This window comes from Galeopterus variegatus, unplaced genomic scaffold (genome assembly GCF_000696425.1).
Source record: "Galeopterus variegatus unplaced genomic scaffold, G_variegatus-3.0.2 Scaffold44, whole genome shotgun sequence".
Taxonomy (NCBI): Eukaryota; Metazoa; Chordata; class Mammalia; order Dermoptera; family Cynocephalidae; genus Galeopterus; species Galeopterus variegatus.
Window position 1 is genome coordinate 878,994 of NW_007726155.1, and position 25,000 is coordinate 903,993.

At 37.5% G+C, this 25,000-nt stretch overlaps 1 protein-coding gene across 7 annotated transcripts in view; it reads left to right on the forward strand.

Annotated features, from left to right (window-relative positions):
• Positions 1-25,000, forward strand: part of FOXP1 (forkhead box P1) — a 569,779-nt gene that overhangs the window by 497,425 nt on the left and 47,354 nt on the right. For all 7 annotated transcript variants that reach the window (XM_008571751.1, XM_008571756.1, XM_008571760.1 and 4 more), the window contains one exon: positions 15,882-15,986. In XM_008571751.1, the coding sequence (XP_008569973.1) occupies positions 15,882-15,986 (105 nt within the window). The remainder of the gene's footprint in view (positions 1-15,881; positions 15,987-25,000) is intronic.

Consider the following 25,000-nt stretch of genomic DNA (forward strand, 5'->3'; position numbering starts at 1 on the left):
TTTTTTTTTTTGTTTTTTTTTTTTTTTTTTTTTTTGTCTTTTTTTTTTTTTTTTTTTATCTTTTTCCGTGTCCGGCAACGGATTGCAACCCTCAGTGTTGCCCCCGTACCGGACCAGGGACCGGCAACGGGATTGCAACCCTCGGCGCTGCTCCCGTGCCTCGCTCAGCCAGTGAGCGGGAACCGGTCCGCATGTGGGATCCGAACCCTCGGACGGGAGCGCTGCCGCGCTTCCCAAGCGGCGCACCTATCCAGTGCGCCACCGGGCCGGCCCCATGTTTTCTTGGTTTTTAAGTCTTAAAGAAAAAAAGGGAAAGGGAAAGAAAATCATTATCAGCCTCAGAAATCTTAGACTTAAAACATTGCCTGGAGGTGTTAGAAGTTCAGGGGGAGAATCAAGAAAACAGAGATTTCCTAGTGAATGAGGTGAAAAAATAGGGACACTTTAAAAGGCACTTTGGAAAATTTACCAGAAGGCAAAAAGCCTTCTCCATTTATATACCCAAATGTTGTTCTGCTTTTGTGTAACTATTTGTGTTCTTGTTTAGTAAACAAACAGACCCCATAGCAACTGTAGCTGATGATATTTATACTACCTGTAAAACTTCCCTACACAAATAGACATGTTTTTATGACCTTCAAATTTCATTCCTTTTATAGGCTTCAAGGAAATCATTCTAATGGCAGGCTGCTCTTTCCTTCTTTTTTCTTTTCTTTTCTTTTTTTTCCCCTTCCTTCCTTCCTTCCTTCCTTCCTTCCTTCCTTCCTTCCTTCCTTCCTTTAGTGTGTATTTTACATCTTGGCTGTGAATGTTGAAAGAGTTCAAAGATATATTAAGGCAGAAAGAAAGAAAAACCTTAAGTGTTTGTATAAATGATGTGGTATTTGCTTTCAAAGGGGTCATTTCAGTCATCTGGTGGAATTCCAGGTCATACATCCAAAAGGCTAATACTCCACCAGAATTATTACCATAGACTCAAGCATCAGGCAGGCATCTATGGCTGTGTGTCTACTTTTATATCTGAAATATTGATGGAAACATTCTGTTACATATGAGCCCCTATATTCAACTTACATTTTTCCATATGAGTCATATTTATGACAAGAACAAGATATCTCATGTTAAAGATCAGTGTGGGAAATAAATGGCAGTTTACTTTAATTAGAAAAAAATTGACACCAAGAATGGGAATAATCCATTGGTGTTTGAATAAATTAGAGGATTGTACAGAAATAAAAAGAAACAACCAGGATAAATGGAGAGCTGCCCAGAGTTCAAAAAGAAATATGTTCCTAAGCAGGACAGAAGTCACTGGACAGTAGCAGTGTGTATTGATTCAACAAAACTTACGGATCTCTAACCTCATGCTGGGTGTTGTCCTAGGCTCTGGAGGATACAGCTGTGAGCACAAAGGGCAAAGTTTGTCCTCTTGGAGCTGACACTGCTGTGGAAGGGAAATGAAACAAACAAATAATTTACATAATAAGACGAGTTGGGGGGACAGGAACAGGTTATGGGCTAAGGCCAAGTGTTATTCTGTTAAACTGAGATTACTTTTTGGATAAGTTGGTCTGGCAAAGCCTGTCCGTGACCCCCAAACAGACGTGACGGAGGAAAGGGAGCGCCTCTAGACTAAGGGCACAGCAGAAGAAAAGACCCTAAGGCAGAAGCAAAAGCAGGGCATGGTTTGCTGCATTTTGGCCCAAGATTCGTTCGGTCTGGGGGTGGCCATTTTGTTTAATGGTGGTGTGTGTGTGGACCCCAAAGCTGTGCTGGGGAGTGTAGGCTGTCCTCTTACAACACTTAATCTTGGTGTGCCTCAGTTTTCCATTTCCAAAATTGGTATGAGGTCTTGCCTCGTAGATTATTAAACTGTGAGGATTAAATGAGTTAATACACATTTTCATTGCTGGGACATAGTAAATACTTAATAAATGTTAACTATTATCGTTAATTTATTAAAGATACTAATTCAAATCACATTTATTGAGCATTTATTGTATACTATACTTGCGACCCAGTGTAATAATTGCAGTGATAGAAGTATATACACAATGAGGTATGATTTGTTAAAAATAATAATGAACCCTAGTAGAATACCATCGTGTATGTATTTTTCCTCCACATATGCCACATGTGAGATCTTTTTTTAGCACAGTGAGCTCATAAGGAGACGTTTTATCTCTCTTGTTGATTCTGCATCCCCGTCATCTAGCACAGCTATCCTGGCATGCAGTAGGCATTAAATTTCATTGTAGAGACTAGATGGAATGTTTATAAGAAAGTGAACTAATGAGATAGCAAAGGTCAAGAACACATTAAGAATAGTTATATATTTGCTACCCTTTAGCTCCACATGCATCTACAGGTATCCTTTGTCAATACCTGTTGATGCTCCAAAAAAGGGAGAACATTTAGGTTTCTGTTAAGAGTGGTTCTCAGTTCTTAGCTTGCAGCAGAATCACCTGGAGGACTGTGGCTCAGGTTACTGGGCCCCACCCTAGTGTTTCTGGCCCAGTAAATTAGGGCGGAGCCCAAGAATTTGCATCTTTAACAAGTTCCTAGGGACTGTCCTTTACTACTGTAGAACACCCTAGCTGCTTTCCTTATGCTGAACCATTCTTCCCCTTCTATAGTTCAAGGTGACAGAGAAGTGATGTGGATCACTATTATTTAGGGAAATCTGGGTTGCAATGTCAAGAATCATCATTTCAAAGAGAAAAATTCTCAAGACCATGGCTACTTTTGTAAACAAAATTCCTTTTAAAAATTCTCAGTGTTGGCCTTTAAATCATTCCTAAGTGCTCTGATTTTGTCTTTGGAAATTTGCAGGAAAAAATTTTGTGCTTCTGTTTTCTGTCTGCTCTCATTTTATTCCTTTTAGCAGCTGAGCTCCTACTGATACTTTAAGGCCCAGATCAAATATTACAGCACTTTATGTTCCAGCCATCTGTTCAATTGTCGCTCTCTCCCTTACTGGAGAATTGGGCAGAGCTCTTTAACAGGCTGATAACTTACTCACAGTCATAGTAGATGCCAGTGACCTCCAAACTTATCTGATTATTTACTATCAGTACAAAAAATTTGAAAATGCAGCAATACTAAGTGAATGTATTAATTATATACTTGTACATGTTCTAATATATTACCTATGTTATAAAAATAAGAGACTAAGGATGAGAAATGTGTATACGTATACCTACGTGAATATACATTGAAAAGTTATAGTATTATCTTAACACATGCATATAGAAATTTTAATATTATCACTCTCTCGTGGATCCTCTGTATCTCAGTTTGGAGACTGCTCTAGAAACCCAACATGATGCTTATTACAAAGTTGGTGTTTAATGAAACCTGCTGAATTAAAGGCGGAGAAGAGTTTAATCCAGTGAACATTAACAAAGCATCTTGTACTACAGAAAAATAAAAGTAATTACATAATGTAGGGAGTAATTCTAAGGAAACATAAAAGCCAAGTGCCTAATGATTTTGAGCCATTTTGTATTTAACAAAGTGACTTTTCCTTTATTTCCTGCTTTCTCATCTGGCCCTTGAACATGATTCTTCTGCTTCTGGAGTTCGTTGTAACCCTTAGAAATTTTGTGCTGACTTCCATAGAGTATTGGGGAGACAGTGAAATAATTCATATTGGAACTTTTGTTTATGCTCTATTAGTTTTCTGAGTATAGTTGGTTCCTCTAACTATGGACAAGGTTCCACATAGACCTTGTGACTCACCAGTGCAAACACACTTGCATTGACACAATGAGAACGCCTGCCTAATGGTGTTAATAACTTTTGGATTAGTGGTCCCTATGTCTGTGTTGACACAGTTGCTCACATCATCTCTGGAAAGTGTTCTGTTTTCTTAACAAGATCCCAGTGTTAATGCTGCCAATAGTAAACTCTTAGTTACAAACTTAGAATAGCCCTCACTGGTATCAGAAACAAAAGCTGGACCTCTTCCTCTTCTTGTTCTCTTCTTTTGTCAATTCCCTCACTCATCACCTTGCAAACACAGGCATTCTGCTTTCATCATCACCTGCTGTGTGTTTGTGATTGCATTGTAACCCTAACACACCCACCAGCCTCAGATACTATAGCTCTGGTTCTTTGCTCCATTGTCCTGCTGTGCCACATACTCCTAGCATCTTGGAATCAGGATGGCATGTTTTATACAGTGTGGCTGGAAAGGGAGTTAAGGCAGATAGCTGATATGATTGGTGATGAAAGTAACTGCCAAACCTATTTATTACCTATCACGGCACCCAACCTCAAGTTCTTACCATTGGTAAAGCAGCCAATTACTAGTCATATATATAGCCTACACATGAGATGCCCCTAGATCCTGAGTGATAAGTTGGAGTTGTAAAACCATAAGTCATGCTGGAATACGCTGTTGGGGCCTTTGTGGGTCTTTGTCTCATAAGTCGAGGATGACCCTGAGGCTCTTGCTTTCCCAGTGAAAATTCAAATTAAATTGTGTCTTCAGAGACTTGCCATTTGGTCATTGTCAACTTAGGAAGTTAATGTAGCAACAGGCTGGATCTTCTTGAAGACTGCTTCATGAGCATTTGGTTTCCCCAGCTTCAGTCATTTGAATATGTGCTCTATTGTTATGAGGTTTGCCATGTCTGCTTATGTAATTATTTGTATTATTTTCTTTGTCAGCTTTTAATTAAACCATATTCCAGAAATGGTATCTGTGAAATCAGAGGTTGGAGATGCCAAATATGTTTTTATTTAATACAAGTTTAAATAAATCTGCTAGTTTTAAAAATGTGCATTCTTGCTCCACCTGATGTGCAACGTCATTGAGTGCGTGCATATCACATGTTGGGATATTTTGATAGGATTTCCTCATTTTGCAGAGGGGAAGGACCTTGACTGAATATGGAACTATGCCAAGTGGATCAAAACCCTTTCATTGTTTACCCTGGTTTTCTAGAAAAACCCAGAACTATCACTTGCCTTCCTAAAATGTTAGTTCACGACTCTACTTTTCCATACATACATCTTCTACATCTAGGTTCAGGGATATGAACCAGGCTTAGAGGACAGGTAAAGCAGACTTACAGTTTGAGATGTGTCAAACCCATTGGTTCACCAGTTTACACCAGGATATTCCTAGTCATTGTAATATTTAGCAAACATTATTCACTGGCCAAATCACTCAACAGATCCATGCTAATCTGAAATTGGTGTTTGTTAAACAGAAACAGAAAATGACCTTTTCCCTTTGCTAACTTTCTTCATCTGTACCTGTTTTGTTGTATTTAAAAAACAAAAAACACCTTGCATATAATTCTTAAATAACTTTGTGCCAGCAAGCATTTTTATGAGTTTGTAGCCATTACTGGCAAGGTTGCCCAATGCCACCCCTTTCCATATTTGTCCGTCTCCACCTTCCTTTTCAACCCACGCCTCATAGAGGGGCACTTCATGAGTATTTAAGCACAACATTCTTAGGTTGGATATAGAACAGGGAACTCACAAGATCCTTAGTACTCAAGTTGTGGTCCATGGCAGAACAGCACCAGCATCACCCAGGAGCTTGTTAACCATGCAGTCTTGGGCCCTGCCCCAGATCTACTGAATCAGAACCTGCAATCCAGGTAATTTATATCCATGATAAAGTTTGAGAAGCACTACTCTGAGATTAGCAATGGAAAAGAAAGATTGTATGCTCTGGCCCCTAGACACAATCCTTGTATTCTCTGAGATCCAGTCAACATTCTTTGAGTCCTTCTCTTGCCATCCTCAATTTTTGACATATTTGCATATACCTATTACATCTATTTATTCAATATTTTTCTTAAAAAATTAACTGACTTAAATAGGTTTCGTACAAAGTTTACTGCTTGAGAAATCGTGATTCTGATGTACTAGTCATCTTTTTTCCAGCCCACATGAGCATGAATTTGTAACTATGAAAGTGAAGATATTTGTATACCACTCAGACTCACCCAACACACCCTGAAGACTACTGCAGAAAGGTGACCCTGTTTTTCTTTCAGGATAATCCGCAATTCAAAAAAGAAAGAAAAAAAAAAAACACAAAAAAAACCCCCACCTAGACATAAATGGTTAATAGCTTGTATTTCAGATGTAAAGTTAGTTAAGGTAGTCCTCACATCTCGAGGCACAATATTGAGAGCAGATAATAACAATAATCTCCATCATTGTTTAAAAGCACAAATCTGGCACTTAATAGACTAATTCACAGTCACTCCAATTGCAAGTTTTACTCATGAATATCATATCACAAGGGAATGTGAAATCCTCTAATTAAACATGATTTGAAAAGCAGCAGAAAATTGAGATGATGAGCGTTCTGGGGAAGGAGAGTCAAGGATTCCCTGCATGGGAGAGAAAGAGAGAAGCGTGAGTGTTTGTTACAGTTTGTAGAGAACTCCATCCTTACTCACTCTAGGGTAGACCCTTTAATAGGCTTTAAATAAAACACCCTTCTCTTTGTTGTAGGATTACAGAACCCATTGTCAACTTACTTTTGGAGAACTGATTAACCAACACATAGTGTAGTGTTTTTCTGCAATGGTGAGAAGCGAAAAATAAGGCAGAATGCTACAAATGTGGTGTCTAAGTTGTCTCCCAACTCTCCGGTGTGAAATAAGATGCCCATCTGCTTCTGGAAGAGTTTTCAGTGACAGTTAAAGCAGAAAGGTCATTTTTACAGAGCTGCCGGGAAAGCACACGCAGTGCTTGCATGGTCGTTTCTCCTGTTCCCACATCTTATTTGTTCTTCAGGCAAGTGTTAAGACCTTTTCCCCTGATGCTACAGTATAGAGCATGGGAAAACTTGACCTGTTGTTTTTATTTTCTGTAAGAGACTGCACTTGGACATCCGGCTGAATTCGAGGAGATGTACAATAGTATGAAAAATGTCAGAAGAATAAAATCTCAAATAGAAACCATGCTAAGTATTTAAGGGATCAACTCTTTTGCAGTTGGGAATCTACATTGCTCTTCTTTATAAGGTCATCGTGATCAAGTTCCCGGGCCACCTCATCTATTTGTTATCATTTTGTGTGGCTGAGCATGTTTCATTCAAGTAGACTTATTGTATATTTCACAAATATTTTTGATATCAATTAGTTTTTGAAAATTTAGTAACTTCAAATCTGAAGTCTGATTATATTTTTAGATACGACCTTATCTCTAGAATATTCTCAAATCAAATTCATATTCCCATATTCAAATCTAAGAAGTCCCTGCTATGGTACTTACAATCTCATTGAAAGTAGGACATGTTAGCAAGGTAGCAGGCATGGAAATGTGATAAGAACTAAAAAGTGAAAAGAGAGAAAAGAGAAAAGATCATTTTTGTGTAAGCTGTTAAAGAATTGAGCGAATAAATGAAAAAGCTATAAAATAGTAGTGCCATTGTTATGATCAAAGTTTAGTGTAAGAAACTTTATTAATAGATGGTCCTGAAACTGCATCAAAAGAACAGTTTCTGGAAATCAGAGGCATCTGATTTAATTTAATGTTTTGGATCGGATGAACAGTCCTTTACCATCCAGATAAAATCACAAGTTGTGATGGACCCAAGAGGGGATTTGTGGCTTACGGTGCTATAAAGTGAACATAAAGAAGTGTGAGGACATAGACATGAGACCAAAGAATTGGAAGGATAACAGATAAGGAGAGACTTGAGCAATAGGGAGCCATAGAGGTAGTTTGTCAACAAAGTGGTCTTCCTCATCAGTGTCTTGTGTACCTGTCTCAGGATCAGAGTTCCATACATATTGACTGAATGAATGAAAGCCCTGAATGGTGGGAATGAAGAAGGTGGCCAGTAGGGAAGGCAGGAAGACAGAACACCTTCTAAATCAAAGGAGGTGGGAAAGGGGATTAGTTGTGCTTTACGGTGTGTGTATTTATTTGCAGTGGGTGGGGGATGAATTAGAAGAGACTAGCAAGCAGCTTCCTGCTTCATGGCAGCAGTGAGTATACCATTGTGTCTTACTCGGAAGAAGAGACCTCATTCATTTCTTTAACCAGTAGTCATTGAGCACCTACTCCTATTCATCTGTCAGTAACAAGATGTGCCATTTGTGTCTACCTCCTATTCCATCCATATATCCATGGTAGAAGTTTGGTGGAGGTTCTACCGCTGTGAGGAGCTCTTGTGTGATTCTCTTCAGTTTACAGATGTGGAAATGGAAGCAGGGCAGTTAAATGACTTGCTGGGTTCCTGGTTATTAGCACACCTATAATGACAATTGAGATCTTGATTCACTGAGCTCATAACACTTCCTATATAGAAATAGTGCTGGCCCTCAGTAAAAGGAAAAGTGTTAAGCAGAGAGATCTACATAGCACATTCTGAAATGATTTTCAGCACATGAAGGATCTACAGGATCTGGGAAACAGTTTCCCCTGTGTACTCATTCTTCAAAAAGCTAAACTGCGGAGCCGGCCGGTGGCGCACTGCTACGGTGTGCCGCTTGGGAGTGCGGTGGCGCTCCCGCCGAGGGTTCGGATCCCACATACAGACCGGGTCCCGCTCACTGGCTGAGCGAGGTGCGGGAGCAACACCGAGGGTTGTGATCCCGTTGCCGGTCCCGGTCCGGTGCGGGCGCAACACTGAGGGTTGCGATCCATTGCCGGACACGAAAAAAAGGGAAAAAAAAAAAAAAAGCTAAACTGCTAAGGTTTTATTTTTATTAAAAATTTATCTCTGGGCCGGCCCTGTGGCTCACTCGGGAGAGTGCGGCACTGGTAGCGCCGAGTCTGCGGGTTCGGATCCTATATAGGGATGGCCGGTGTGCTCACTGGCTGAGCGTGGTGCAGACGATCCCCTTACTGGTCAAAAAAAAAAAAAAATTATATCTGCTCCCATCCATCAAACCTCAAAAGTTATTTTATAGTTTAATGTAATTTCAAAAGTTGCTTCATAATTTTTTAAACTATAAATTCCTTAGAGAACTCAAGCAGTATGTTGGGGAAAAAAAATCTAGGAAAAATGAAATAAAAAAAAATACTCCAACCTCTTCATTTATGTTCAATTGATTTTCCACACAAGTACCAAACAATTCATTGGGAATAGAATAGTGTTTTCATCAAATGGTGCTGGGACAACAGCAAAAAAATAATAAAGTTGGATCCCTACCTCACATCATATGGAAAAAAATAACTCAAAATTGACCATAGACCTAAATGTGAGAGCTAAATGTATAAAACTCTCAGGAGAAAACATAGGAGTAAATCTTTATTACCTTGGATTAGGTTTCTTAGATGTAACACCAAAAGCACAAGGAACCAAAGAAAAAAATAATTGGACTTTATCAAAATTAAAAACATTGTGCTTCAAAGCACACTATGAAGAAAATGAAATGACAGCCCACAAAATGGGAGTAAATATTTGCTAATTATATATGGGATAAAAAATTTGCACTATATACACTCATACACACATATATATACACATATATACACACACACACACACACACATACATACATATATATACACACACACACACACACATATATATATATATATTGCAACTAAACAATAAGACAACCCACTTAGAAACAGAGAAAGGATTTGAGTAGACATTTCTTTAAAGAAGAGATACACATGACCAGTAAGCACATGAAAAAATGTTGAACATCATTAATCATTAGGGGAATGCAAATTAAAAGCACAATAAGGTACCAGTTCCCATCCATGAGGACAGCTAAAATAAAGACATACAATAACAAGCATTGACAAAAATGTGGAGAAGGCAGAACCCTCAGACTATGGTGGTCAAAATATAAGATAGTGCAGCTGTTCTGGAAAGTCGGGCAGTTCTTCAAAATGTTACCCCTAGAGTAACCACACCACCCAACAATTCTCCTTTTAGATATGTACCCAAAAGAACTGAAAACAGATACTCAAAAAGTTGCATGTACACACATGTTTATAGCAACACTATTCACAATAGCCAAGACGTGGAAACAGCCCAAATGTTCATCAGCAGATGAATGGATGAACATAATGTACTGTGTATATACAGTGGAATACTATTCAGCCATAAAAAGAAGTGCCAATACCTGCTACAGTGTGGGTGAATGACCTCCAAAGCATTATGCTAAGTAAAAGAAGCCAGACATGAAAGAACAACATGTGTGATTTCCTCTATATGAAATGTCCAGAACAGGCAAATCTCTGGAGTCAAAAAGTAGATTGCTGATTAGCAGGGGCAGAGGGTTGGGAGGAAGTGGGGAGTGACTGCTAATGGGTATAGGATTTTTTGGGGGGTGATGATAAAAATATTCTAAAATGAGATTGTGGTGATAGTTAACACAACTCTGCGAATATACTCAAAACCATTGAAGTATACACTTTACATGAGTGAATTGTGCGATACATGAAATATAATTCAGTGAAATTTCAAAATGCATTCCATAATTTTTTATGATTGGAGAATGACCAACAGAGCCTTCCGTGACTTAATTTATCAAATAACATGCCAGTGAAATAAAATCCAATTTATAATTTTGGCATGACTTTTTTGAGGGGGAGAAGGGATAACCCTTAATATTAGGGCACAGATGTTGCCTTTTGCTACAGATGAATCAAAAGTTTAGAGAGGAAGAAAACAAAAAGAGGCATATTTGGAAAGGGAAAAAACAAATCAGAGGGAGACTTAGAAGATAGACATGAGAACTTGTATCAATGCACAGAAAAAAGCTGAGAATGTACCTTCTGATGAAAGGAAAATTGGAATTTAAGTTGGCAGGAAATGTCCTGGGATTAGAGCAGTCTCTATCCTCTTCATCCCCTTCCTCTTGGTTACCACGGTGGCAATTATAGGACTTCTAAATTAAGGATCACTAAAGACTGCAGACTGAAAATTTGAGAAGTTGTCCTTGTTTTCAGTAGATGTATTTAATAATTCTAGTTTGGGTTAAGTAGCGAACTTGGGAATGTAACAAGTCACCAATGAGAAACCATAATTGTACAAAATGTCGAAGGCCAAGGTCAGTGTTGTAATGAAGTGTCTGGCTGGTATACTTTGATGTGAAAAGAATAAATAGAACAAAAATGTCGAATATAAATCTTATCAAAAGTGACACTATTACACCATACTGAATATATACTCTATAGTAGCATGTAATAATGGCAGGAATTATTATAACATATTTATATGTAATTATACTTTTCATGGCAAGCTGGTTCTTCCTAATCTGAAATACTATCACTGTTCCTGTGTTAAAATTATATTTAATTTTTACATATCAAGGATTATCAAGAGAAATTTAAATCAACTGGTTTTTCTCAAATGCATGCTATCCGTGTTCCATACATTTGGAATAAAATTAAATAATAGAAAGTGTCATGACAATATTTTCTCATGGCTTTGTATAATTCTGGTCTTTACCCACAAGAATTTTTTAAAAGGCAAACACTAATTGAGTATATATACAGAGATTAAATAGGACAATATATTTATTGTCTGTTCATTTATAAATCAACCTAACATTTATTGAGCCCCTGCTCTATGAGGTACTGAGTGTGGAGAAGAATCAGTGATCCCTGCCCCTAGGAATATTCAACATGGTAGTTTATAGTAAAAAACACTTTATTAAACAATCGACCCTAAATTTTTTTAAGTTTAATTTTGAGGCAAACATGTTTAAATCTCTTAAAAACCAAATACATGTTTATTCACCACCAACCTTGACAGCTTTTCAGAAGTCATACTTTACACATTGGTGAGTTATCGTTGAACAGTTTATTTAAATGATTATGCTCACAGCTTTATCTTACTCAGAGATGCTAGGTTGCCATTTTCCCACTGTCTTTCATTCTGTAAATGTAGTTCTAAATTATTGCAAGTTAAAAAATATCGTTTTCCACATCTTTTTATTTCCCTTCTTGTCCCTTTTGGCACAAACCAAAAGGCAGTAAGAATGTAAATCCTTGTTGGCTTTTTTGGTGAAACAGAAAGCTCCATAGAGAGGTGCAGCTGCTTGTTGGGAAAATAGAATAGTTTGGTCAGGGCCCTCGCCTCAGTCCGGTTGGGTGTGGTTTTGGCACATCCTTTGTAAGCGTGTGTGTGTGTGTGTGTGTGTGTGTGTGTGTGTAGTTAGTGCATATGCGCACCAGTGTATCTTTTGAGAGAGGTTGCTATTAGAGAGAGAGGAGTTTTAGTGAAGCAGGCAGGTTGGGTGTCTGCCTCGGGCGTCCGCCCTGCACAGCCATGCTTTCCAACCTATGGCTCCAAGGACCTTTTGGCCAGTTAGCTCATAGACCTGCATGTGAAGGGGTCTGGTGACCCAGTCTGGCGTTTGTGGGATCTGGTGACCCAACCTGGCATGTGAAGGGTTTTGTGACCCAGTCTGTGAATGGGCTTGAGGGGTCTGGGAGCACCAGACCCAGCCCTAGCTTGACAATTGGCCCAGTTGGTGCAGATTTACCGGCAGGTAAAAGAGCCTGACAACTGGCGTGGTCGAGTAGCTTTACAATTGGCGTCGCGAACAGGATTAAGAGCACTACAATTGGCGATGTCGACAGGATTCCAGATATTAGCAGTAGCGCCGTGCTGGTGTTGTCTGATGGTGCTTCATACAGAATGACTGAAAGACCTGAAGCGAGACGGCAACACAGATAGCAGGTATGTAGCATTCGCTGGGCAACTATCAGCAAATGGCAATCTGAAAACAGATCTGCATAGCACTTGATTTTTTTTTCTACTAAAAAATTAATAATTGCACAGAAAAAAATCCTATAATGCACTAAATAAAAATTTTAAAAGCTGTGCAAAGTAGTAAGGTGAAAACTCAGTTTCCCCACTACTCTGACTCCCCCTCCGCATCTGCAGCAGTTTGTTAGTTTCTTATGTGTCTTTTCAGAGCTATTCTGCCAGGGCTCTTCTGCCAGCCTCTTTTTCCTTCCAAAGTCAAGCACTTTATTTCAGACAACGTGTGTGTATTTAAAAGTATCCAGTTATATATTAAATAGGAAAAGCAAGTGACAACAGTATGTGTAGTATGTTTCCATTTTTGGAAATAATGATACATTAGAAGAGAAATGCACAGCAGTAACATACCAGAATGTTAACAATGAGATCCAGGGTGAGGTTATCAGGGTGGGGTGGGGAGTGTGCTTTCTTCAGTAGCCAACTCAGTAACATGGCAACTTTTTAAAAATAAGAACATATATTCTTACTTTTTATCATAAGGAATATTGTTTTAAGAGGTCTTCTGAGTGTGTAAATATGTGTGTGAGGAATTTGAGTTTCTTTAGACCTCTGGTATAACTGGTTATTCTTCTGAGTCTCTAGTGAGTTGTCATCTGCCTGTATGTTGAAGCAATAATATCAAGTCAAACTAAAAAATTCTTAAAGGACAGTAGTTTTTCTTCAGGCCTTGACTCCTTCACAAATAAGCTAACCAAAAAACAAGAAGGGGGGAGTGTGGCAAATATGTTAAATTTTGAATATTTTATTTCTAATCATAAATTCCTCTAGTAAATGCACATTCTATTTTATTATTTTATTTCACGTTATTATTTTCAGAACACTGTTGGCCTAACCCAAAAAAGCACAGTAGAATAACCATTTGCAGGTCTTAACTGGTGATGTTAAGTTTGTATCCTACCTAGTCGAGGAATCCAAATTGAAGAATCACACAAAATATGTATAATGGCTAAGAAAATACTTGGCATGTAGCATTTCTTAAGAGCAACTAGATAGGATGTACATAGTGACTTTTACATCTTAGGTACTCATTAATTGAATGATTTCGTTTCTCCGAATGTGTCTTCTGGTGGAAATCAATTGTTATATACTGAGATGTTTAGCCTGGTAAATTTTATTTACAAATGAAGGGACCTCAATGCCCCAAATAGCGGTGTTAGATAAATTTTAGCACATAACTAGAGGTAAGGCGGTATATGATGGACTATTACCCATGAGTAAATAAGGTATTTGAAGACTAGCTGATAACACGAGAAATTATTTACAAAATTATGATAAATGTAAAAGAATGATATAAATCTTCATGCCTAAATTTGTCAAAAGTTGGGGGGGGGTTGCAGGTAATTTTTTTTTTTTCAGTATTTTCCAAATTTTCCACAACAGATAATATATTTACTCAATTATGAGACTACTTTAAATAATCCTAATAAAATTGCTAAAGGAAATAATTATTAAGGCTAGGATATTTTTTCTTTTCTAAGCTATTGATAGAAACAATGTTCTTTTTCAATGATCTTCTTGCCTCACAGAATATCTGAGAATTCTAGTAATGTTGAAGGATCATTTCATTTCTAATATTGTTAGTAATTTTTAAAAATTCTATTTATGTATCATATCTATTTTATTCGTTAACAAATCTGAAGATGAGCATGAATAGGTAGTCACTCTTTCCTTGGGTCCAGTGGAATTTTACCCTCTTAACTACTTAAAGAATATCCTCTTATTATTGGGCTTTGAAAATCTCACTGTAGCTCTCTTGGTTCCCTTGTATTCTTTTCTTACATGAGGAGCACCTTTCAATGCTTTCACAAGTTATTGTCCTGCTTTTTTTTGTTTGTTTGTTTCCAGATTTATTCAAGCCAGATTTTGCTGGAAATCAGATTATGTCAGATTTCCAGCAAAATGATTCAGAAGTCATAAGGAGACCTAATGGTTTTTGCTAAGGTGTCGTTCTGTGTGTATATGTGTTTATTATTAATGCTCCTTAGTTTAAGTGTTCATAATATGCTTACTGTGAATTAATTATAAGTAAGGGACAAGTGGCATTTGTGTACATATCCTCTAAGAACGTGAATCAATAAAATATATGAATACACTCCTGAGATAAAGTAAAATACAGGCCTTGCGTGCGTGCGCATGCGTGTGTGTGTGAGATCATAATTCGGTGTGCTTGAAGTTCAAAGTCAGGCAGAGGCAGTGGAGGAAGTTGCAAAACAGCCCTTCCTGTGAAGGGAATGTGCTTGAGTTTGAAGCAGAACTCTCGGTGTTAGTTTTACATTTCTGTTTGACAGAATCTAAGGTTATGGAAACAACTGTAAAAACAATTTGTCTGAAAGAAGTCTGAGTGCAGAAGTCTAATAGAGAAAATATTTGAGAATATGGTTCATCAGTGAGTGCAATGGATACTCTTCCCCAGGCACCACATGGTGCGGATCAAAGCATCCCATGACTGGGATCGTGTGGCCAAATCATTATGAATTGATTGGAACCCCACTGGAGGATTAACCCCTTCGTGTTCATGCCAAGTTTTCTCTCACTCCTGGCGTCAGCAATTTTAGGAATGTAATCCTCCTGCCACTATTAGCTTTTTTTTTTTATCTGACCATCTACTTGGATATGATATATTTGTCTTTCTAAATTATTATTATTCTACATTATTAATTATTATTGTAATTACTTAATTGCACTGTTCTTTGGTGGATAAAATTAACTTGCGAAATACTGTAGGATTATATGAAAGCAGTTTCTGGGGGAAGGGAGAAGGAAAAATGTATAATATTCTCGGTAGAAAACATAGCAAGAGAATCTTGTACAGATTTTTATAATTTTCATTATGTAGATTAAATGATAAGTTCCATTTTTAAAAAATATTCTTCACAGTCCCAGTTGAGATCTTCGCTTCTAACAAAAGCCCATCAAAGACTTTTCATACATAGATGTACATTCCTAACATTTGACTAAACTCGTTTAGGTAAAATTTTACGTTGCTTTTAAATGACAATGCAGAATTAATTAGTAAATTCCATGGGAAAAGAAAATCACAGCTTTGCCATGTCAACATTTGGCCATGTGGATTCCTGTTGTGTTTTGTGTCCTCGCCTCATGGGATGGTTCTCAATGACAACAGATTGATTCTCTTGTCTTCTGTGTTTTTTTCTTTCAGTTTGTCGCATGAGGAGCACCCCCATAGCCATCCTCTCTATGGTCACGGCGTATGCAAGTGGCCAGGCTGTGAAGCAGTGTGCGAAGATTTCCAATCATTTCTAAAGTAAGAATGATTTTATTTTGTTTTCTTCTTTTACATAGCTATATCATCTCCTACTGTTCATGCTTTATGCCTTTTTGATGGAGAGTTTCACAGCACCATTTTGAGAGAGGATTCTAAATTGTGAGTTCTAGCACACTGTTATAGGAATAGTTACAAAATCTCTTGAGGGTTGCACTGAAAAAGGAAAAAGACTGACACCCAAATGCTCTCAGTAAGAACCTATATTTTACCCATTTTTCAGAATGACAGTGATTTAAAAAAAAAAAAAAAATCCCAGTATTAAACTTGCAAGAATTTAGTTTTCACTTTTATTCCTGTTTGTACATACTAAATCCATGACATACGTGCTCACTGTGATTTTATAACACTGGTGTCAACTACTGGCCAGTTGCAGCTTGGTGGATGGGCTTTTTCTTTGTTGTTGTACAGATGACTTTATAAACTTAAGAAGAGAATGCTGAGAAAATGCTGCCAACGTGTTTCTTATCTTTCTATATTGGTGTTGACTTTTGCTCAGAATCTTGTCCTTGTAGGGAGACTGGAGTAAATTTAATTTCTACAGTTTAAGTGTGACTAAAACTTGGGTTATCCCATTTGAATCTATAACACTGACACAGTATCTCTGAAAGTAAATGATGTGTTAATCTTCTCATAGCTGAAGTGAAATGCTTCTGCACTGCATGTTAATATTTCCCTTACCCATGTTGCCTTGTCAGTTAAAAAAATTGAGACTAAACTGCCCTGAATTTCTGACATCACATAGATATATTTATAATATCATTGAATCATTGACCTATGGATTGAATATATACGAAGGTATTTCAAAAAGTTCATGGAAAAATGGAATTAATAGATAATATGCACCTTTCCATGAACTTTTTAAACATTTTGTATCATGTCATGTTTTTTATATATGGAGATATATATATAGAGAGATGTTATATACGTATGCACATGTATAGCCTCTGTACATCTGGCTGCATGATGGTTTATAAGTTGGTTGCTGGGGACTCTTTTTCTCTAGTATTTCTCATTCAAGCCCCCAAGGAAACAGAGCTGGGCTGATTTATGTGCAGGTCTCCAGTTTTGTGTGGTCTTTATATTGTTAGAACAATCTCTATATCTATCTTTATGGATCTAGATACAAATATTGTAATAAAGCCACCCTTAGGAGATATATCTAGTGTTACCTGCAAGCATTTGTGGCAAATATAGTTTTTTGATTAATGAATGGAAACCCATGAATCTATTTCATAGCTTCCTGACTTCAGTATTTTACTTTAAGAGCATTATGTGGTCATTGAAAACTTCAGTACTAGAGATGTTCAAAATTGCTTCTGAATGTCAACAATCAAGAGCAGTAATCCTTTATTTTAATTAAGCAACAATCCTTTATAGTTATTATGATTCAGATTAGTGATATTGGGCTTTGTTCTCTTTATAAATCACTTATTATAGAATCTTTGTTTTATTTCCCAATCATTTGCCTAATCATATTTATATAATGAGAGAAAAAGAACTTGGCAGAAACCAGTTATAAATTCTGATTTTTATCTCTGCACTAGTGCCAGGTTTGATAAATATCTTGATGCTGATTTCTGCCATCTACAGAATAGCCAATAAACATCAGTAAATGATTTTTATAAAATCTTTAGAACTATAAAATTGCTATCAACACTCTTAGTGACATGTAGTGATTTTAGAGTCAGAAAGGGAAATGCCAGTTTCCCAATTTTCCCCATTTTAAAAATTTAGTTAATGGCCCAAGTATTTCTACCTTAATATTCCTCAGATCATAGGTTCATTTATTATGTGATCTGACAACTAGATGATATATATCCCCAAAAGGAGAGAGCACCATTTCAAACCACATTTAGTACTAAAGGAAAAAATCTAAAGATCATTAGAATTGGGGCCTAGACTTGGTACTTATAAAAAAGCAGGTTTTTCTTCTAAGGATATTAGGGATCTGGCTCTTGTATAGGAAACCACCTATCAATTATTTGTAGTAATTTTGCGCATGATATGACATGGTCTCAGTTCCTGTTTGCTCAGTGGAATTGGAATGCCCACTATCAACCTGCAACTGTTCCTTGGTTATTTCCTGGTACTTAAACTTATTGACTTATATTTTTAAGAAGACTTTTGTTTACAAGTTATAGAAATCCATCTTAATTTGGCTTAAGCAGAAAAAAAAAAGTGGGGGATGATAATTGGTTCCTGTAATTAAGAAGTCCATTGGTACAGCTGGTTTCAAGCATGGCTTGATCCAGAGCTTTAAACAGGTTTGTTGGAGCATTGATTGTTAGCTCTATTTTCCTCTTTGTTGCCTTCATTCTTGGGTTCTTTCCAAGTGGAACTAAAGAGGAGAGGTTCATGTGCCACAGGTTTGTCAGTCCCACAGTATATCTCTTTCCCTGTAGTTCTGGAAAGAGCCTGGGCAGACTATCATTGGCTCAGATTGAGTCATGTGTTCTAGCTTGGAGCCAATCACAGGGAATTACCCAGGCTTGCTTGCATCATATGCCCATCTCCAAAGCAGAGGGAGATGTTCACCCCACATGAATCCATGGAGGCTAGGGATGAGAGACTTGGTTCCAGAAAGTAACAGTAGTATTATAAACAAGCAAAGGGAGAGCAGACACTGAGTAAGAAAAAAATCCTGTAGAACTCAAAGTTTTCTTGGTGCTTTCCTCTCATTGATTTCCAACTCATTGATTGGTTGTATATGACAAATTCAGGATTTCAATTTTCCTCTTCACCATTTTACCTCTTGGAAAAGCAGAGTTGTCTTCAGATATCAGGATCAGTATCTTGCCTAATGCAATAGTAAATAAATTAGTCTTCTTGTTGTACATTCACATCTCTTGTCAATCTAAAGGGAAATTAAATTGGCTTTAATGAAACCAACTTTGTTTTCCATTGAACCGGACTGAAAGAAGCTACCAAACTTCTGTGGTTCAAATAAAATCCATGTGGCTTCTTTGAGTGATGTTATTGTGGGATCATTGTCATCAAAGTGATGTTTTAATTGTTTCTTCTTGACTTGCTAGATTTGTAGATTCTGAGAGCATCTCATTTCTGGGTCTACTCTTTAGTTTATCCCTCTTTTTTTAGAAGAGATTTTTTTATGGTTTAAACAAATTGATGATTGCATTATTCGTAGTATTCTTACTCAACAAAATGCGGCACTGCTTTGACCCTGATTTAGATGTTACCGCATAGATTGTTTTTTCACCTGTTTTCAAATCCCCTGATTCGACCCTCCTGTAGTAATAGTTTATAATTAAATAGCCCTGAACCGTGCAAGAGGCACAGTTCCAGGTGCTTCACATGTATGAACTTATTTAACCCTTACAACCACCTTACCGTAATTATATTGTAGTATTATTCCCAACATACAGTTAAGAAAACGAAGGCACAGAGAGATTAAGTGATTAAGCGTGTGACCCAGGTCACACAGTTAATAACAGGTGGAGCCAAAATCCAAACCCAGTCTGGCTTCAGAGTACTTGTTCTTTTTTTTTTTTTTTTTTTTTTTTTCTTTTTTACTGACCGGCAACGGGATTGCAACCCTCGGTGTTGCGCCCGCACCGCGCTCAGCCAGTGAGCGGGAACTGGTCTCCACATGGGATCCGAACCCTTGGTGGGAGCGCCGCCACGCTCCCAAGCCGCGCACTCTCCAGTGCGCCACCAGGCCGGCCCCAGAGTACTTGTTCTTAACTGCTGCACTGTACTGCCTGGCTAGAGGCAGAGCTTTTTATTAACCGTTTGCTTTCTACTTCAGGCGGTGGGTGTAAAGAAAGTTTTGGAGAAAGGCAGATTGGCTAGTGAAGCCACTTACAGCTAGTAGCTCCCAAGCCGCGCACTCTCCAGTGCGCCACCGGGCCGGCCCCAGAGTACTTGTTCTTAACTGCTGCACTGTACTGCCTGGCTAGAGGCAGAGCTTTTTATTAACCGTTTGCTTTCTACTTCAGGCAGTGGGTGTAAAGAAAGTTTTGGAGAAAGGCAGATTGGCTAGTGAAGCCACTTACAGCTAGTATGTTCTTTGAGCTAGTTACATAGCAGCTCTGAGACTAAGTATCAGCATGTGTAATTTTGGATGTTAATTACTACCTCTTGAGGTTGTTGGAATTAAAAGGTGTATGTCATGTAAACTGCCTAGCCCATACTGGGCACTTTTTAAAAATATTAGCACTTCATGTCTTCTTAAGTATATTTTTAAAGGAGGGGTAATTTTTTTTTTTTTTTTTTTTTTTTTGGCAGCTGTCCAAACCCTTGACCTTGGTGTTACAAGGCTGTGTTCTAACCAACTGAGCTAACTGGCCAGCCCAGTAGGGGTAATTTTGAATACCCCAAAATTTCTGACCTTGTACCTAGAGAAGGGGTTGTGACTATGAAGAGCATTGATGTGTCAGAAGACACTATTTTTAGTATAATTTTTTAATCATAAATTTCTGGTAAAAAGTCCCACACAGTCAAATGTGATCTCAGGTCAGGAGATGGCAAATTTTTTCCATAAAGGGGAAGACAGTAAATATTTTAGGCTTTGCAGGCCGTACAGTCTGTCATGACTACTCACCTCTGCCATCATTGTGTGAAAGCAGCTCTAGACCATATGTATGGAATGAGCGTGGCTGTGTACCTTGGACCACAGCTTGCTAACCTCTGACCTAGAGTAATATTTTTGGTGTCACCACATGTTTCTAGCTGAGAAATGTTTTTGTAGTCCCTGGACATTTCTGTCCTGCGTTATGTTAGTTTGGACTCACAGAACCTCAAGTGTACTCATATTCGGGGGGACTATTCCATGATGTCATACCCTGTTGTTTCATTCACCAGCTGCAGTTTTTATGCTTACATGGGCTTCGGTTCTTCCACCTGGGTTTTGGGGTTCAGTATGAGGGCAGAAAATGGCTTTGCCTGGTTATTGTTTTCTGGTCTTCTGTTTGTCCGGGTAGTAAGATGTAACTGTTACAGGCCAGGACCAGTTATTCAGGATAAAAATCCCACCTGACAATAAAGTGCCACTGTTAGAGAGAGGTTAGGAAAAGGGAGGATGGACTCAGGTCTAAAAATGAAGCCTTATTTTTTTCTTCTCTCTCCTGAGGAAGAAATATCATAACTATTGGTAAATCAAAACCAGGGATTTGACACTTTTCTGTGATCTTTCTGCAGTGTTTGTTCCCAAGGTGCGGTATACCACAGGGCCCTTTATTTCAAAGATAAATACTGTACAAATAACCATCCTGTTGTCTTTCCCTCACAGCCAACAGAGGGATGCTTTATCAGAATCAGCAGATACCCAGTCTATTGTACACATTTATTTCCCTGTTTCTTCTCAAAACAAGTTGCAGTTTTAGTGTTGATTTTTTTTTTTAAATCTATCAACCATGAGTTATCATGTGACTGTTGTATTTGTTAGAGCTCACTGACACCAGCAGGTGCTCATGCTAACTCTAATGAAATTGCCCAGCCCTGCGTTGCTTGGAATCCTCTGATAACAGAAAAACAAAAACAAGCCCAGTATCATCCAGATAGGTGAAGCTCTTCGGTTTCCTTCCATCTTCTCCCTGCTTGAATTCATTTTTTTCTTTTCAAACCAGATGGAAGATGTGAAGATACAATCTTTACCAGTAAAAACATGGATTTGTAATTTTTCCCTTTTTTTTTTTTTTTTTTTTAATAAAAGGCTCATATAATGCTTTGGCAAAGTAGGGAGTGGATTTGAATGTTAAATCATGACCATGTTTTCCTGTTTTTAACTTAGACTGTAAAATCAGATGCATACCCATAGTTTCACAAATACCAGGTACTCTTATGTGCTTGGGAAAAATATTTCCATTTTCTCTAGTTTTTCTTTTAGGTTGTCCCTTGTATAACATCTAATAAAATTATAATTTGTACCCTGGCTTAGTATTCCATTTGAAAATAATTTCTTTTTTCTTTTCGTTATTTCTCATGGAGAAAAGCTCCATGCAAAACAAAACAAAACAAAAATCCCTTTGCATGTTAGTCAGACGTATATAATTTTTTAAAGCCAAAATAAATTTTATATGTGCTCTAATAGAAGAAATGGAGAGAAACATTGAAAGAAAATTCCCAGAGATGGAACTTGGACCCTTTCACAAAGGTCGAGGGCTGTAGACAGTAGAGGACTTTTCATTAGTAATATGCTTTTTATAATTTTTTTCTGTGAATTTTACTTTTCAAAACTGTGAAGAGTTTTATGTGAAAGAAACTACTAAGTGCGCTCTGTAATGTTTTCACAAGTGTTTTTATCATGGTAACATCTTGTTTACTTTAGTTCCCTGCCTAAAACTACTTGGAACATGTTAAGAAAACATTTCAAGAAAGCCTCGACAAAGAGCCTTTTGTTTAACAGCCACCGTGAGGCAGCGTGGATCACAAAGGTGTTAACTTTCAGCCCCTTAAGCACTTCCACATGAAATTCCAGCAACTATGTTTGTGGTTTTGGAAAAACAAAGTGTATGTTAAAGAAACCAGGTATATGCTAATACATGTCGAAGGAGGCCGGATATCATAAATTGTTTCAAACCCATTTGTGGCTCTCGGCTTGCACGCCTGAGTGTTCTCTAGTGAAATTACCTGTAGTTAGTGCAGGAGATTTGAGCACATGTAGAGGAAATAGCCCACGAGAATTGTGACCGTGTACAAATTGACGAGAATTGTGACTGTGTGCAAATCGAATTCCAGCCTCACAATTTAAATCTCAAGAATATAGGGATAAATTTTTCCCTATCAGATCTGAGGTGACAAGTCTCTGAGTGTTGCAAAATGAGCTTTATATTTGTATGAATTTGACTTTTCTAGTAACCATGCATCTGTTAGTTCTAGAAAAATTAAAAGTTGATGTTATCCCCTCTGAATTTTTCCCCCTAGAAAATGAATCTTCTTTCACCTTTCTGACATTGCTCAGGAGTTCCAAGACCTTTCCAAGTACTTGAAGAGGTCAAAGTGGCCTAAATACCACAGTGCCCTCTAGTGATAAATGGAATATTAGATAGAAAAGTTTAGACAAGTTTGCCAAAGATAATAGGCCCAATGCCACCACTTTGCTCAAAAAGAAGCAAATAACATTTGAATGCATTTTTTCCCCAACAAACAGATTTTTTGTTGGAAATGCAAATGAAATTTAAATTTTCTTGTAGGCTCTGAAAGCATTAGAAAAATTTTTGAATGTCTATGCAATTAATTCTACATATAACTGCATGTGTATACGTAGCACATTATATCACTATAGATACATTGTTGTGTGTTCTTATATTTTAGAGCCATTAGGTATTTCACGTGATCATTTCCGGTGTGTAATTAGAAGGCATTACTTAAAAGACAGGGATCATCTTTGCTCCATACTTTTATTGACACTGTCTACCATATTATGGCCATGTCTAAATGGTAAAATTTATTATTAGCAATAGTGTCACAAAAGTCTGAGACAGCGATTTTCCTTTCAATAAAAGTAGTTAAAAACCTTTTAGAAAATCCATAATTTTGATTGCTGGTACTTCATAAATGTATAACTGGTACTTTTTAGCTGTCTCTTTAGGGAAAAATGAGTTTTATCACCTGCGGTACCTGGGTTAATGAAATTGTGTGTTGGAATTTAGCCAGGATGAAAGATGAGATCATTCCAACACACTGATATTGGCAACAGGTCTCATAAAAAGCTCTGACTCTTGAGTGAAGTATCATTACATTTTATTATTATTATTATTTTATTTAAATTGAGAGATTAAGTTAGTTGTCATTTTCAAAGTTTCTGTACTAGTGAGATTCTCGTTTGGCATCACATTCAAAACCCAGTGACCTAAAAACCTGTACGGAGCCAAGAGAAACAGAGAAATGTCCATCAGTGCCTAGTAGAAGAATTTCCTTGCTTCAGATTTCAACTCCAGTTCCTGTTCAGCCCTTTACAAATCATGACTCTCGGCTCAAATTTGAAATAATGCTGCCTTTTTCCCCGTGTTCCTCCTGTGTTTGATTGTTTGTGGATATTAGCTGTCCAGGAAATCCCATACTTACGGATATAAATCCAGAATGATCTTGTTTTTCCGCAGCCAGCCCAGGATGTATTAGACAGTTATGATGATTTGTTAATTTTTGTGACCTGTATTTATTTTATGTGTGCTGTATACTTTGAGGCTGGAATCAGCTGTTGAAATAGTCCCCGTCTCTCACACACAGAAAGGAAGCGCTCTACTTTTTCTGCTTTGGATTTTCTTGCTTTATTTTTTTAATCGCTTAGTGTCTGCTCTTTATGTGCTTCTTCCATATGGGGATAGACAAGAGGTACATTGTGTTTAGTAGACTTAAACTCAACCCTATCAAGGGCGGGTCTTTGGAGATGTGTGAACAGAATCACATTCTTTCCAAATGTGTTTTCGATCCATAATGTGTCTTGACTATATAGTTCTAGTCTCATTTTTATGGTGATATACATTCCCCCAAATAATATATTAATCCTCATATCTAATATGTGTTTAGGTAGAATTCTGCCTATTACAGATAAGAAAATTATATTATAGTCTTGAAGAAGAATAAAGATCAACTGAGGTAGCATTTTTTTCTCCTCTACCTGCCCACGTAAGGGTAATTCTTATGATTCTTTTTCTTTAAATCAAGTATTTGTTTCTCTCTACCTCTGATTCTATTTCTATTCAGAGACCCCACTGCTGCTCCTGAGTCTCAGTGTCAACTCTCTGGCCAGGAGATGCTGCCAGTTTTTGATGTCTCAACTTATGATGGTTATAGAATAATGGAAACTGGGGCAGTCTACCAAAAAATTAAAGAAAAAGTAATAAAAATCCAATTCTACCTAACAACACATATTTACAGTAGCCTGTTTTTATAGCTGCATTTTAGCGAGATTTTACGTTTGCATCAATTTGGGTCTGGAAAAATGACACATGCCAACGTTCATAACCGCTCCTGATGTCTCCACATTTTCCGTAGCCCTTTTTTTTTTCAACAGCATTTCAGTGGGCTGCATT